The sequence below is a fragment of the Candoia aspera genome, chromosome 1 (assembly GCF_035149785.1).
Source record: "Candoia aspera isolate rCanAsp1 chromosome 1, rCanAsp1.hap2, whole genome shotgun sequence".
Lineage (NCBI taxonomy): Eukaryota > Metazoa > Chordata > Lepidosauria > Squamata > Boidae > Candoia > Candoia aspera.
The window spans coordinates 177,616,107-177,632,888 of NC_086153.1; the positions used below are offsets into that span (position 1 = coordinate 177,616,107).

General features: G+C 39.0%; 1 protein-coding gene across 2 annotated transcripts in view; it reads left to right on the top strand.

Moving 5' to 3' along the window:
* The first annotated feature begins 5,587 nt into the window (after positions 1-5,587).
* The window catches only part of SATB2 (SATB homeobox 2), a 132,016-nt gene continuing 120,821 nt past the window's right edge, over positions 5,588-16,782 (top strand). For both annotated transcript variants that reach the window (XM_063318026.1, XM_063318027.1), the window contains exons 1-2: positions 5,588-6,159; positions 7,220-7,447. In XM_063318026.1, coding sequence (XP_063174096.1) covers positions 7,279-7,447 — 169 coding nt within the window. In that variant the 5' untranslated portion in view covers positions 5,588-6,159; positions 7,220-7,278. The remainder of the gene's footprint in view (positions 6,160-7,219; positions 7,448-16,782) is intronic.

Consider the following 16,782-nt stretch of genomic DNA (forward strand, 5'->3'; position numbering starts at 1 on the left):
AGATTGAAAGGGTCAGCTCCTGCATTCTTGGTAGCCACTTTCTGATCAGTCATTTGTTCCCTGTGGCCTTAGCTTTGGATCCAGCTGTAGCTGCACTTCTATAGATGACAGTTTAATATTAGGGATATTTGTCACTGGTACAGTATCCAGACTTGTGTACAGGTAACAGGGATCCATACTTACTCACTACGATACATCAAAGTCACCACAAATCTCCTGAAATTCACAGGGTTGCAAGTATTAGGATTGGCTCTAGCCCAATACTGCCTTACAAGTCTGCACCTTCTTCCCTTCCCCTACTATCCTTAAGACATCCCTACACTATACAATTCACTGTCAATGTATACTTGATGAATTGTTCTAGAAGACCAGGACTCAAGAAGGAGATCATGCTCAGCTCGTTCAGCCGAGAGCCTTGTCCTTCCAAAACTAATGGGATTTCCTTGTGAGTCATCTGGTCTGAAGATGACACACCACCTTGCCCACTGCTTTTACTAAACTGTGCTGTTGATTCCTGGGCCCACCCAGGCAGATATGAAATCCTCATTTTCTTCCTGGGCAGGACTGGGCACTGGCAGGAGTGGAATGGGGTGAGGAAAACTTTGCTCCTATGATTTAGCAATGAGGAGCAAAACCTTAGAAGCTGTTGTGGCTGCCTGTCATTATTCTTGGACTGATTTTGCAGAATTGGTGGGCAGGCTGCTAGCCTCCAGCATTATGACAGTGTTAACTTTTGCTGTGGTCAGTGAGATTTGCTGGCTCCTGAATGGCTTGGATGTTGTGGTGTGCCTGAAGAAGGCAGTATTAGGCTTGCTAGACCCACATACAGGAGATCGTCCTCCTTGGCTCTGGAGACCTTTGGGATAAATAATGTTTCTTTCCATATAGAGACTCTTTGGTTGGAAAGTGGTATGTAAAGAAGAAAGGAAAAAACAAAACAAAAACGTGATGCTTGTTTATGAGATCAGTCCCTTCTGCTGATCTAAGCACCTGGGCATCAATAGTCCAAACAAAGAGAAGTGCCAAAGATTTTTTGGGGGGGAGGGGAAGGACTTTCTGACAGAATTCTGATATGAAACAAACGTATTAGTGAGAATACCCTTAGAATTAAAATAATATTTCAAAGGGGCAGAACTAACTAAATTCTTACAGAAGCTATATAGCTGTAGCATTAAAATAATTATGTTGGGTTTATCTATTTAATACTAACACTAATATCAAGAAGTCTCCTGATTCAAATCAATGCACAAAACATTTTGACCCAAAACTTCATCACCACACAAACCTCAACTAATTACCAGTTTATGTGAGTTCTGAACTAATAATCTTTTTTGTTTTTTTCCCTACCAGACTATGGCAAAAGAATACCCCTTTTAAATGCTGAAAACATAAGATTATTAAAGCACACAAATGGATTTTACGTTTAGCAGAAGGAAAAAAATAAGCAAAGTATACATAATTTGAAATAAATGTTTTATTGGAGAAATTTATAAATATATCAGATATACATTTATTTCACTTAATCTAAATATGTTTAGAATCACAATTTCCTCAGTTAGAAGTTGCTATTTTTTTAAAAAAAAACACAAGACAACTCCACAAACTGGTGTTAAAAGGTATAGTTGAGTTTGAGAATCTTAAATTATAATATGCTGAGTTCATAAATTACAATGGTTTAAACCTTTTCATAATCCAAATGTTTATTTTCAGTAGCTGCACAGGAAGTTTCACAAAACTTTAAATTTGCTACAAGAAAATCAATTTAACAGGAAATAAATGGTGAGAGTATGTAAATCACACTTAAAACAACAGCATTGCAACCAACTGTATATCAGTATTTAACTGAATGTATTATTCAAAGTAACCCTGGGAGTGGCTAAATAATTTAGAACAGTTTTCCTAAAATCTTTTATAAAATCTTAATACTTTATAAAATATGAATAAGTGAACAATCCAGTTGTGTTCTTCAAGACTGAACTCGGAAATCCTGCAATCAGGTTATTCACCCAGAACTGTGGTGCTATGTGATCAATGATCAAATGCAAATCGAGATCTTCACTTCTCAGGTATCGTAAAATAGCTCATTAATGAGGTTGGATGAACTCCCTCTAGCCACCCACATAATCAGCAGTAACAATAGTGACAAACCAGCCAAGAATAGGGAAAGACCTGCCGGAAACAAATAGCACTTTCCCATCAGAAATCTCAACCTCTGAAACTAGGAGCACTTCCCATTTTGACGACCAATCTGGTTAGTAAAGGTAAGAGGGAAATTACTGTTCTACTGCTAGAATCAAAGGAATAAAAGTTTTCTAGAAAATGCCTCTGGCAAATCACCCCTTGTCCTTTTTAGTTTAGGATTTTTTCCCCATGCAATCGCACTTCCATATCTTTCCCAATATCCTTTTCTGAAATAAGCACAATGTATTCTGTTAATTTGAGAGTGAGTCTTTCAATACTACAACTATAATTCTTTCAAATGAGCCTTGTAAACTTTCATTGTGGGCAGCTCGAGGAACGGAGTGTAGGTACTGTATAGCCTTTTATTTTTTCCTGGCAGAAGCCTTTTGAAATGTCAAAGTAAGAAAACGATCTCCATAGATTTTCAGGAAAAGATTGACATGTCTTACATGTACCATTTGTGCAGGGGCAGGGGGAAAGTGTTAATTCTCTGCTGAAGAACCACGGCTTTTCCTGGGATGGGTGAAACACTTTCCCTATTCCGATTTAAAATGGAAATTACTTGGAATGAATCTCTTACCCTGATCAGGGGTTCTCCGTAGTTCCGGGGCTGCCAACTAGCAGCGCTTCCCAGAGGGGGCTTATGCCCAGATGGCAAGAGAGAGATCGGCAGAGAGGCGAACTACCTCAGCCTAGCCTATTTCCATCCTCCGGAGATGGAAGAAACCACGACCGCCGCGCCTCTCCCCTCCAGACTCCCATTCTCGGCGGAGCCCAAAGTCACCAGCTCGCTTTCTGCCTTCTTCCGAAGCTTGGAAGGGTCCACCTCAGCGGCTTGCAAAACTGTTTATTTAGGATGGGGTGGGGGGATGAGGAACAAGAGAGCCGAGAGCTCTTCTTTTGCTTTTCATCCGGATAAAGTCCCCAGCAAGATTACACGGAGCTACTCAGTGCTCTTTCTGGATTCTCTTCGTCCGCGATTGTAAGGCCACCCGGCTTCGGCAACCTCGGCGCACACGAAACACTTCGCTTTAATTTTGCGGCAGCTACTGGGGGTTCGCCGCTTCTGCTCACTCGTGCACGACGGTTACGGACGGGCTTTCCTTTCAGGACGTCAGAAATATGTACCTGACAGGGGAAACCAAACCCTTGCATTTCTCTCACCCTCTGATGGTGGAATATCTGGGGTCCGCCAGGAGGATGTTAAAGGTGCCATCTCGGGCGCCCCAAAGGACGTAGATCTGCGTGGGATAAGGCAAACTGACTTTGCGTAGGGCTAAATGCTCGTCTGCATCCACTTATTGGCGAGTAACTTTTGTTGAAGGAAGAGGAAAATTGTGGGACGCTTTTAAAGTCACTCTTTCTCTCCCGCCCCCCGGTCTTTTATTCATGTTTTCTTGAACTTCGAGTTCATAATGAAGATGTTTGGGAAGCCTAAAAAAACCATCCTGGAAGAAGTTAACGCAAACCACTTTTGTACTGTTGCCAGGAAAGCTTCGTGGACGCGGCCACGAACTCCTCAGAAGTCACGTTTGACTCCAGGCAGGCTTTACAGTACTTTTTTCGTCCTTCTTTAGCGAGGGTATATCTGAATTGCCCCCACCTCCTCAACGGTCCTGATTCACACCAGTTTCCCTCGTCCTGCTACTCTTCCAAATAGGGAGTGAAAGAATCCGTCTCCTCACAAACCTTTAAATGTGTTCTAACAGCGCCGCGATGAACAAGCCGCACAAACCCCGAAACCCATTCAGGCTGAGGGGATTTTTTTTTTTGACCCTCTAGCGCCACCGTAAAATAGAGCACTCTTAAGGGGGCCGACAGTTTCGCCGAGCGGCAGGAATGCAGGTCCTTCTCCGGCTTGGGCGAGCGGGCGCGCGGCTTCCCCAACTGCAACGCCGAGGAAGGCGAGAGGCGAAAGGAGGAGGGGCAGGAGGAGTTCGCCGAGTCGTCTCCGCCAGACGGAGGGAAAAGGATTCCTGCTGCACCACCTTAAACGCGGAGCTGCCGCCGACGCTGAGGAGAGGCTTCAGGGTCTCCGTCGCCGGGGGCGGCGAAGGAGAGAGGCGGACTGGGGTCGGTTATTCCCCCCACGCCTTACCCGGGATCCCGGGGGGAGAAAGCGCTCTCTCGAGGTGGGGGTTCGAGCCTCGCGCTCAGCGTCCGTTAACTCCTCCGAAGGGGTAGCGTCTTCGCTCCCCCTCCGCCCTCCAGCTAAGGCGCGGGGCGCAGCGGCATCTTCGCCTGGGCTCCTTCACCGCTTGGTCTCCACTCCACCCCCCCACCCCCGGCAGCTCCTGAACGCCTTAACGGAGCGGCGCCGCCGCCGCCGACGGCGGCCGGACTAGTTGGGGCCACTCACCCTTCTGCCCCCGGCACGGCCGACTCCCCGACCCGGCGGCTCCCGCAGCGCGCGCAGGACGAACCGGCTTTGCTCCCACGCGGACTGTTCCCCGCCCAGAGAGGAGGGGGAGGCCACCCAGCGCCCCTTCGCCTCGGGAAGGAAGAAAAAATAAATAAAATGCGGTCAAGGAGGGCTGACTCCCCCCACCCGCCTTTCCCGCGGGACTCGCGCACCGGCCCCCTCCCTGTGCTGCGGGGGAGGGCCATGTGCGTTTGTTTTGAGGCTCCGTCGCCGCCAGGCCACTCCGAGGAAGAGACTAACGGGAAGGAAGCACCCCGAATGGATACGGGGCTGGCGCTGCTCCAGCCCTCCCGCCCTCGTGTCCCGAGTGCCCTCCCGCGTGGCTGCTCGGCTCCACTTTTACAGCTGCAGCCTGGTTCGCTCGCCGCCTCCCCTCCGCCCCCAATTTCACAAGCTCCCCTCCCGCTAATCCTGCCCCTTTCCTTCGCAATGCCGCCTCCTCGCTTCTCCTCCCAGCTCCCCCGCCTGCTCCTTTTTGGTTTGCCCGGGTGCTTGCGTGAACCGCGTGTTTCAATTTATTATATATTTATTGGGCTTTAATTCCCTGACAGGCGGCTTCCTCTTTTTTTTTCCTCCCCCGCCCCCGGTCTTTCTAGCCTGCGTGCAAACGGCGGTGCTGGCCCCAGCAGCAGCAGCAATTTCTAAAATCCTTGCCGGCCGCTTTGGAAAGGGCTCTATCCTGTCCCAGTGATCCCGTAAGATAAACGCAGATCCTATTTTGGGGAACTAGGAAGAGAGGAGGAGGAAGTGGGGAAAAAAAAAGTAGGAGGGAAAGAGAAGGGAGGAAGCGGAGCTGCTGTTATTTTGGATTCCAAGAGTCGGGAGGAGGTAGAGGGAGGGAGGAGGGGAAAAAAGGCATCACCACCACCCCCAAAATTCCCAAAGCAAAGAAGGACAACCCCAGCAAGGACTCACTTTGCCTGATGACTCAACGCAACTAATAATCATTTGTCTCCTCTCTGGCGAGTCCCTCGTGTTGCTGCTGCCGCCGCCGCCGCTTAAGCTGGCTGGAAGAGGGAGAGATTGAAAGTGACACCTCGGGCGCTGCTCGCGGCTTAGCGGAGGTCAGAGCACCGGCTGCTGCCGCTGCCGCCTGCCCGATAGAGTGTCCCCCTTCGGAAGCAGCCTCTCCACCCCTTTGCTTCTCCCTCCCCCTCTTGTTTCTCTCCCCCCTTTTTGCCGAAGGGGGTGAAACCGGCTCCCCCTCCCCTGTCTTTCTCCCCCGCCTCCTTCCCTCCCGATCCCAGAAGTCTCACCTCTCCTTTCCAGTTGCCACCTCGGGTGCCCTTTTGGGAAGAGCTCTTTCCTCAAAGCATCGAGCCATTTCAGGCGCAAGACGACCAGGCATCCTGACCCGGTAACGAAAAAAAAAAGGGGAAAAATAATAGCCCCCCCCAACTTAAGGCGTCAGTGGGGTGGGGTAGCGGGGAGAAACGAAAAAGGCAAAGAAGAAAATACGTAGCAAGAGAAGCCAAGAAAACTTTCCATCCTGGATTCTCTACTTTTGATCCATGGACAGAGCCCAAGTCAGCCAAGTTACGGACAGAGTATAAGCAGTAAGTACTACTGAAAAGCTTAGCCGAACTCGCCGCGGTAGTCCCGAAAGATGGTTGAAAACGCCTGCTTAAAACAAAACAATTGACTTAATAGAAATGTAATAACTGTGATATGACCGAGTAGCTTCAGGTTGAAGTTTTTAATGTGGTATGTTACACTCCATTTTATTTGTTTCTGTGCAACTCTGTAAATCGCTCTTATGCTGTCTCCCCCACCCTACGTTGTGTAGTCAAGCTTGAAAACTCAATCTGCTTGAGATAGCATTTCAGCACAAATTTCCAAATCGGCTCTAGGATTGTAGCCATACAGGGGGAAATACTCGAGGAGGAAAAAATGTTTTTCCCTTCTGAGCAAACCTGTAATTTTTCTTTGCAAAACAAAAAGCAAATCAACAGAAGAATCAAAGGTTAGCTTAACATCTTTATTACTTAGCAAGCGTTTACAAACGGAAAGGATAGTAAATATATGTTGCTTTTTAAAGGCTTGCTTAATAGTTTGAAAGTGGGACTACATTCTTAAATACTCTTAGCTGGTACTGTAGGTTTGCTGCTTATTTCTTCATAGTTTATCCAGCGCAGGACCAATCTTGAAATGCATTTTTAGCTATGTAACCGGACGATATTATTGGTTCATGCATTATTTGGAATGCATTAGCTGTTTGAAAGCTTAGGCTCTGTTAAGACGTTTGTTTGCCGGCCATAGCTTTTGTAAATTGCATTCTTTATCTCCAAGAGAGAAATTGGAGCAGGGAAATAGCTCTGATAATAGCGACGTTTATAAAGCCAAAGTTAAACGAACAAGCAACTTTGGTGAACGATTCTGTGTACTGTAGGTACTTGTTAGCTGATGGCACCCCAAGCAGCATAGGAAGATATTAAGAAATCAGGTGCAAAACCAGAATGTTCTGGTTAGCTCTTCTGTGCTCTGCAGCTGCTGTTATTTCTGCTTGAAGCACCTCCTTGTTAAATGTAGATGTAACTAACTAACACGTTGGATCTGGATGCTTCTGAAGTGGTATTTCTTGTTGGTTTGTTTCTTTCTCCCTCTTTCTCATTTTAGGTCCTTGCTCATTTTACTGTGACCTGCCTGTGGGAACGTTGTCTCCAACTCACGGTAATATGGACCGGAGAAGCGAGAGTCCCTGCTTAAGGGATAGCCCAGAGAGAGGGAGCGGCAGCCCTGATGTCAAAGGTCCTCCCCCGGTGAAGGTGGCCAGGCTGGAACAGAATGGCAGCCCTATGGGAGCCAGAGGGAGGCTCAATGGTTCTGTCACCAAATCAGTGGGAGGTAACAAACCTAGCAGAACTAATGTATGCATAACAGTCTGGCGGCTGAGTTATAATAGCACAAGGTCTCAGGGTTCAGGATGGTGTAGCTTGAGCGTCTTGGTGTAAGATTACGGAAAGAAAGTCAGTGGCAGACAGTCAATGCCCCACGTTAACTGGTGTCTCTCATCAGTGACCAGTAGGCTCATTATGGTTAAATAAAGTGGCTTATGTAGAAAGTGGCATATTTTGGGCACTTTGCCATTCTATATCTGGAGTTAACTCCTATATGCCACAGTAAAGAGCGCCTCCTTTTTCCTGGAATGCTTGAAGTTGTTAAATACTTCATCTTACTCTGAATAGAACACATAAAAAGGCTTTGGATTTTCTTTTATTTAAGGGTAGTTGTCATTATCTTTTAAATAGTTATATAGCTATATCTGGACCAATGTCAAATAATTTCGTCTGTGTTTAGTTTTATATATATCTATGCTGAAGTGGTTTCCACTAAATAAGCTGCATTAAAAGGGGCACTTAATTTAGTCCCAATAATTCTGTATTTTTGTTAAATGCTTTCTACACATTTAACAATTTTCATTGTATTTTATTCTCTCTTAGAAGCTTTTTAAGTCATTCTTTAAAAATATGGAAAAGAGGTAATTTCAAAATCCATTTTAGGACAGTCTCTTAGGCCAACTTAAGATCACAAAATAGTGTGCAAATTTTACTAATTAAGAGTACAGAGGATAAATAATGTAAGCCTTTATCTTGTGAATTACTTGTCACAAAAACTCAGAGGAAATTGGTGTATTGTTTCTTTATCTGTTACTAGTTTAATTCAACTGAGATTTGTGAGATCCAGCTTAGGAGTTCAGCTGGCCTTCTAAACCTGTGATCCTGATGCACTTAGAAGTAATAGTTTGGTATCACTCAGTAAAATATAATGCCAAATAAATGTATAAGCCAACTCATTACTTTTGGAGGCAAAACTAAGTTTATTTTGCTTTTGTGGAGAACTATATATCTCTTTTAACAATGATATAGCATTTGGATATTATAATTACAGATAGCTCATGTATTCTACATAGTTTTACAGTTTTAAATGATGCCATTTCAATAACTGTTAAAATCCCTAACATGCAGTTACTTTAAAGATGTCATTTCTGAATGCCATAGCTCCTGCATCTTTCACTTCAATCACTTTTTGTTTGGAGGTGAATGTTATAACAGGATCTGATCTTTCTGCGAGGTTTCTAAAGTAGGAGGAGATAATAATGGCAAATTCACAGTTCTCTTAAATATAAAGCATATTGGCAGCATATTGGCAGCATTTTTACTGTGTAAGCAGTTCATTAAAAAACTCATGTCTTTACAAATATTGGGTTCTTTGATAAGAAAAATGCAGCATGGCATTATTGCACTCTTTTTAACAGTTCAACCATTTTGTGTGAATTCTTAGCTTTCCCTGTTCAGTGGAGATTAGTAATTGCTAAAGATTATTGGAAAGTTGTATCTTGAGGTTTCCTTTCTCTGTCTCTCATTCTGTCTCCCCTGTCCTCCATTTTAGTTATTTATATATTCTTAGATAACTCACATTTTCTTTGTACTGGATTAAAAAAAATGGTGAGTGGCTTGAGAGCGTTTGATGAATGTATATTTTTTCTTAGCATTCTTATCATTGTAATCTTAGAGATAAGGACAAAATATATAATTAAATAAGTTAGCTCAACACTTCTGAAAGTAGTAACAGATAGTTATTGCTTTGTTGCTTGCTACACCTTTTGCAACTGTTTCACAATGAGCTATGGAGGAGTTTGGGACAGGTTAAGAACATTTCTTTTTGGGAAGTCTTTGTAAGTTTGCACCATTGTTTTCTCGTGATCTGCTAAAATACATTGTGGGATGAGAGTTTTTTTTATTTTTTATTTTTTAATTTTGGAGGGGTTTGCAAAGGTTGCCCTAGCACTACCGTGCTTTGCCACAAAAAAAATTATCAGTAAATTGTACTGACATCAGTATGACAAGAGACAGGATTTTATTCAGGTTTTTTTGTGAAGTCATCTTCTAAGAGATTATCTTTTCATGCAATGCTAATTGGCTTAAATTAACAAACTGTATTATGGCATTAACTTTCTGTTTCATGCAGGTTCTTGTAACTGTAGCACCTGCTTACCAATTGAATGGAAGATATTAAGAATTTCTAAAAAATAGTTCATATTTCTGTTATACTGAATTCTACGACAATTAAATATTAAAATAGTTAAATCAGACCATCTTAGGAAGTGGGTGCCTAGTTAAAATTGATGCAAATTTTATTTTACCTCCTGTAAAAGTTTCTATCTTATAAAATGTTTATTGCTATTGTGCTCCAAAAGTTTATTTTGTAAGAAAGATCAAGAAATTTGTTCATAGATTTAAGCATAAGTTACAGAAGAAGCTTACCTTCCTTCAAATGGTGCATTTATATAGAATAGATAAACCCTTTTAATTACAATATACAGGTCTGAATTTTATAGATTTGAAAATAGTTTCCCTTTCTGTTATAATTAACTGATACTTGGTTTGTAGAAAGGTATAAACTAGGGATCTAGTTACACTGAAGGAATATTTGTTATGTAAAATAATAAGATCTCCAGAGGTTGTCCAAGCATAATGAATTAGTTATAAATATAATACATAATTTAAAGTTACAAGTTCTTTAAAAAGTACTGTAGTTTTTTTTTTAAATCACTAAACTGTGATTATCATATTTTTGCTGGGGCAAACAATAAAGCCTATTGATACTTCCCATATGATTTTAACACACATTCTCCTCTCTATCCCTCTGATTATTATTTGCACAGACCTAACATATTACCAATTATAACAGTTACGTTAAGCTGAGTATTGTCTCTGATATGCATCTCTAAATAAAACATGGGATATACTTCTTTAAATTTTTATTTTGAGGTGCATGAGAAAAGTTATAGAAGACTTTTGTTGCTAATGGCATATTATATGTTCGTGACTTAATGCTTCTTGTTCTTTACAATATTAATTTCAGCAGAACTAGTCAAGATTAGCTGCTGCTTTTCTTCCTCCTTCCCCCTTCTTCTGGTATTCTAGCACTTCCTGCAATTCCTAGATGCTCTGTTTTAACCATCTATGTAATAAAACAGAAATGCTGTGATATGTTCATGATTGGCAGGATTTATAGTGAGTCTGTGGGAGAAAAAAGCAAATATCTCTTTAAAACACATATGACGCCTGGGAGAGAGGTTAAAGCAAGCAAGAGCTCTGTGGTGTTGACAGCTTTATATCCCTGCTGGGTAACATTCACTTACTAGAATTGGCGTCCCCTCTCAGTTAGTAATTTGCTCCATAAGGATTTTTTTGGGGGAAAAAAAGGACGATTAATGGCCAGGAAACTCAGATTTCTAAAGATCCTGAGTAAAATTATCTGTTCATGACTCGTCAGTTTTTGCGTACATTTATCTTTATTAGTGTTTAAAGAGCTTAATAAGACTGTGATCCTCATCTCACTAGTTTAGAAATGAGGTCTGTAAAAATGGCTAAGATGTTCTAAAACTAAGTCTCCTACTTTGTTCTTTATGAAACCAACTTAAGTATATAAAATGCCAACATCAGATCTAACAAACAGAATATGTTGTCATATTTGATCCATCCAGTTCATTTCCTCAGTGGCATTTTAAGGCTGAAACGCACATACTATCAGGTATCGTATATTTGTTTTAGACTGATTCAGAAAGTATAGGTTTTGCTTAAACAGATACCTAGTGGGTGGATATTTGAATGAAAAGTAATAGCACTTGTATAGTTTCTCAATATATTTCAAAGTTTAGTACATTATACAGTTCACATGTTCAGACAGATATGCTGCTTTTAATACAGATAATAAACTACTGAAGGTCAGATCCGTTTGCATTGATACTTATTGAAATCAGTCCACTGAAATCAGTGAGTTTATCATGACTAACTTAAATCCCATTTTTTTTAGTGGTTCTTCTCTAAGGATGTCTAGGCTGGAACTCAGCCTGTTTCTATTCAATGTAGGTATATTTCTCAAGCTGGCGTAACAGGAAAATATGAAGCTCTGTTTTCAATTTTTAATAAAATGGCTAGTGGCCCAATCTAATATATGATTGAAAAATGTATCCCATTGATTTCAATTAGATTTACTCTGAAGTATATGTGTATTAGGTTGCAGCCTTAAACCTCAGATCTGGACCTCAAGCTTAACAGTTTACTTAATATTGAATTCAGTGTTGCATTGCTCCAAGTAGGATTCCAGTTTTTGCTTTAAGGCCTAGCATGCTATTGTTAAAATGCTTATATTACAAAGATTAATGCTATATCTAATAGAACTGGGCATAGGAGGCTTTATTATGTTCTTTTATTACTGTTACAAGGGTCATGAGGGGAAAATCACAGCTAACGTTTTGCTGAAGCATTTAGATAGAATCCATAATAGTCAGTGTGATCTAATGAGTTAATGGAGGAATGTTGATGACAATTGTTAACATACTTTTCTCGCAAATAAGGTTTGTTTTGCAACTGAGTGGAGAGTAATACTGTGGTGATGAATCTTTCGTTTTTTCTACTGTGTTAGTGATATATTGTGTTTTTTCTGTAACAATTAAGTACTGTATAGCTTGATGGTAAAGTAATCTAGTTTTAGCCATTGTGACAGATTTTTATTACTACTTGATTTTGGAATATATGTGGTTTATATTATCCTGAATTGGATAGTGCTTTTAAACATATCAGTTTAAAATATTGTAAAACATGTTTATTTTTACAGTGCTAGAAGACAAAATTATCTTCAAAAATTTGGGGAATAATAATCTGTTAAGTGAGTTAGAAACTGAATATTTTAAAAAATCAGTGTTTATAACTTAATTGAACATTGATATATGCTTTTGGAGTCAACTATCTTGTCATATTTTGTCTTCTCATAAGAATATAGCTCTTTTGTGGCTTTCAGAATTTGGTCTTTTGGTTTCAAAATTATGCAGTTCGATATCCAGAATGATCATCCTGTATAATCAAACAAGGAACCTAGGGTTGGTGTTTTGCATAATTTTGGAACACATCTTTTGAAATATTTTACATGAAGTCAAACCTTTGATGGATTTCAGACATCAGCGTGAGCTGTAATGCCATTTGTGCATTTGCTTAAAAGACACAAAAATAACTTGTTAAATGGAGAATGTGTGATGCCATTAGGCGTGTTAATAACGAAGTCCGTATACTGGGGAAAAGAAGGAACCCGGCTTTGACTCTAAAAGGGGATGGGGGAATGCATTCTGGTAGTTTCAAACAGAATGTAAGCACTTGCTTAGAAACAGTAACTTCCTTGGGAAAAAGTATACTTAGGAGATTATAGTTAGAGAGTATTTAAACTTCTCTTGTGATACTAGTCTGTGTCAGATTCGGAGGAGTCTGTCTGTCTTTCTAGCATGAGTTCTAATGTTAATAATTTCATTGGAAAATGAGCGTATTTGGTAGGGTTCTTTTAAACTGTGAAGAAGGGAAAATACGTTCTAGGTGTATGTACTTGGAAGTAAGTTCCATTAAAATAATTAGATTTGCCTTGAGACTTAACATACTCCTTTGTTTCTGTTCAGTCCCTCTTCTTGCACTTGAGTACTTGGTTAGTAGGTTGTACTGATTCATTTCCTAGTGAAGTACATGCAGTTAGGACTTTAAGAAGTACTTGTTACAGGTGAAAACTTTGTCCTTCAATCTTGCAGAAAGACATACATTTAAAGCAAATGCTTTTTTAAAAAATGGCTTTGAGAGTTTATTTGGTGAAAACCTGTTATGCAGATGTATGTCATACATGCACTTCTTTATATCATATAAAGTATGTCTAATGTAATATTTAACTTGAGTAAATGTGGATATATTCGCTTCTTAGTGTCAATGCAAGACATATGTTTCAGTAGTGCAAATTACTTGTGCTGAAATTGAAATAATGTAAGCTGAAAGTTAAGAGGAGGGAAAAAGCCTTAGAAATTGTATTATTTTGTCAGTCTTGTTTGTTTATACGGAGAAGTTCAGAGATAGGGAAGTATCATGATAATGGCAAAATAAAATAAAATATATCCAGAGTTAATAATGAATTATTTTATTATTTCCAAAACAAGCTAAAGATAGAAAATGGGATCATTTGAAAAACAAATGAAAAAGAATAAGAAAGAACTTTTCCTAATTGCAGTGTAATAGATAAGTAAGAAACCATTAAATAATGCATCATCATAATTAGTAATACATTTTTTAGAAGAAGTGAACACTTGGAAAATTTTGCTGTTATATGCGAATAGGTAGTTCATTCAATGTAGTTCAGTATCACGTAATTACATGTAAAATTATATTAGCTGTCTTAAAATTGATGGAGTTATTTGCTGGGGGAAAGGCTGGTAACTGTTTAGTAGCACTTCTGTATATTAAACATCATCTTCTGCTATTAAAACTAAGTGTGTTGTCTGAAGGTGCTGTACTAGCTTTCTTGTATGACTCTTGTATGTATATTTGAGTGAAAGAAGAATTGAAAGCAATATCTATCTGGGGAATATTGACTTTGAACCATCGTGTCTGTTTTAAAAGTGTCTTTTTTTTCCCTTCTGAGATAATGATGAATCAATCTTATGTTAATTGGTTCCTACTGTATAAACTCCACAGAAACAGATGCACTTTCATATGAAGACATTCTATAAGTGAAACTCTGTTTTAAGAGCTAAAGCCACAACTGACAAACAGTTGAGAAGCTGATGATTTCAGGGAAATATATTATTTTTGCCATGCTGAATTTTCCCACCATATTTAAGTTAAGCATTCATCAGAGTGTTAAATATTTAGCTTGTATATATAAAAGAATGAACTTCAGTTGTTTGGAACTACTTAAAAAACATGAAAATAGATCAGTGGTATGCATGATTTCTAGAAGAATATTTTTTTTCCCCAAAAGATTACTACTAATGATTTTTTGGGGGAGGGGAGATGTTTCTTCACTTTCACTATATTAATAATGCATGTTTTTTTTAACAATACAATTATAAAAAATTGGGGAGAAAAATGCATAATTTGAAAGTAAATTTAATTAAATTTGAAAGAAGTGCTATTTTTACAATAGTTTTTAAAAACTGCATTTTCTGTATTAAATGCATAAATATAGAAGTATGTGTATCCTTTTGGTATGCTGCATTTTCTAATACTTAAAATTAATAAAATACATGCAAACTTCTGGGAAACTTGATTTCTGCAAATCTAAGTAATCTAGATAACTAATGTGTAATTATTACCTAATGATATCTATACATTTTCTGCACAACTGAAAAAGTAGTGCTAGCATTTTTCAGTGTATTTGAGTATTTTGAAATGCTTACGTTATGAAAAGTCTAGCTTAAGCTCTTTATCAGTTTTTATATATATGACTGATATTTTTGCTCATAACTTGAGTTCCAGGATGAATTCTGAAAAACTGAAAAACATAAAGTGGATATGTACTTAGTATAATTTAAAGTAAATTAGATAGGCTTAAATTTCTGGGATTTGAATATTTCGTACTATATTTAATACCTTGGATTTCAACAAAATTTATATCTGTTTTTCTATGTGATTATTTTGAAAATGTCACAATCCTGAGTTTCCCTATAAATCAGTTAAATAAAAGATATTCTACTTTTTGTACTTTAGAAATTATTTCCTAAATATTTTCTATTCTGTAGTCTTTTTTTTTTAAGTTTAAGTTCCATAACTGCTCATAAGCAAATGGAAGAATAGTAGACATTTAACAGAGATTATCTCACAAAAATGTAAAGATGTCAGTGAAAATCTGTACACTGTGAAAAATAAAGATAACATGTAAAAGTTATTTCACAAGTGACTACATGCTTTTGATAATGAGCCTGTAAATCATGAAGCTGCTTTATGTTTCCTTTGTATATGTATTTTTAAACAATATATTCCTGATAAAAATATGATGCAGATAGTTTTGATTAGTCCAGTCATCGTACAGGACACATTGAAAGTGAATATACTATGAAACAAATGCATGTAGCCGTTTTGAATGCTGTAGAGTTCACAGAAAAACGCAGTAAACATAGACCTTTCAGTGCTGCTGTGTGATCAGGAAGCATTGTTTGTATGTCTCAGTAAAAATGGAATTAAGCCATGGTTTTTAGCTCAAAATGATTGAAGCATGCTGTATTATTAGAAATTAACAGTTTTGAATGGACGTTTATTTGCTAACAACCGGGGCCATGTTCAGTGTGTAAGGCTTTTGTTCATGCCATGGGAATTTGCCTCTTTCTTGTTCCTCTTCCATTGCCATTTACCTTCAAATTTACTGCAGACAATTCCCCAACTCTATGAAGTAGAGTGTGCAAAGGAAAGAGAGAAATCGATCTACTAGTGGTTTCCATCATTTGATGAACAGACACAACTACTGTTCCATGTCTTGCTTATTTGTATGCTTTGTCGGTAACAGTTTGTGCTTTCATTAGAACATGATCTAATATATCCATACTGGTTCCTTGTAATAAAACTATAATCTCCATCTAATAATTTCTGTATCTGAGCACAGGATAACGTAAAGGGTAAACATACAAAAGAACTTTAAAACAACAATGTGCCTTATATCTTAATATTGCCAATATGCCTGCAAATGGTGCTCACCAAGCTTGCTAGCTCACCTGAGTTTTTTTTAAAATTAATGATCAGCTACAGCCAAGTACTTTGGAAGTATACCCATCTGCCCTGAAAAAGACCCAAACTAAATAGCTACAATAGGCTGTATCCTGTTGGAGGGAATAGCAGATAGCTTTCTGCTAAATAACTATTTTGAAACTCACTATATCCTCAGTGGCACCATTTTGTGAATGGACAACCCCTGTAGCCATTTTGTGAGAGCACCCACAACATATTTTCAAAAATAGGTTAGCTGCTTAAAATGCTTGGGGATCCATGTCTTAATTTATGATTCTTTCTTTAGCATTCATTGTGTATGGCAGGTAGAATGTCAGCCATTTTTTCATACAACCAGTATAACATTTTCTGGCATCTTCCCTAGCTTTTTTATTTGCTGCTTATAGTTATTCCATTTAGAATTAGTTTTATATTTTTTGCTGTCCTATTTATATATTCATTGATATGAAAGTATATCCATGTACAGTCTAAACTACTTGCATGGGCAACAAATAATATTTTGTGAAGTGGTTCTCTTAGCATCCACATTTGTGCACACTAATAATGGAATATAATTTGGGTAATTCTGTGTTAGTTACTATGAAAAGAAACTTGATTCCAAATATATTTGCTTAGGATCATAGCCAAAGTCTGTATACTTGAAGTCTT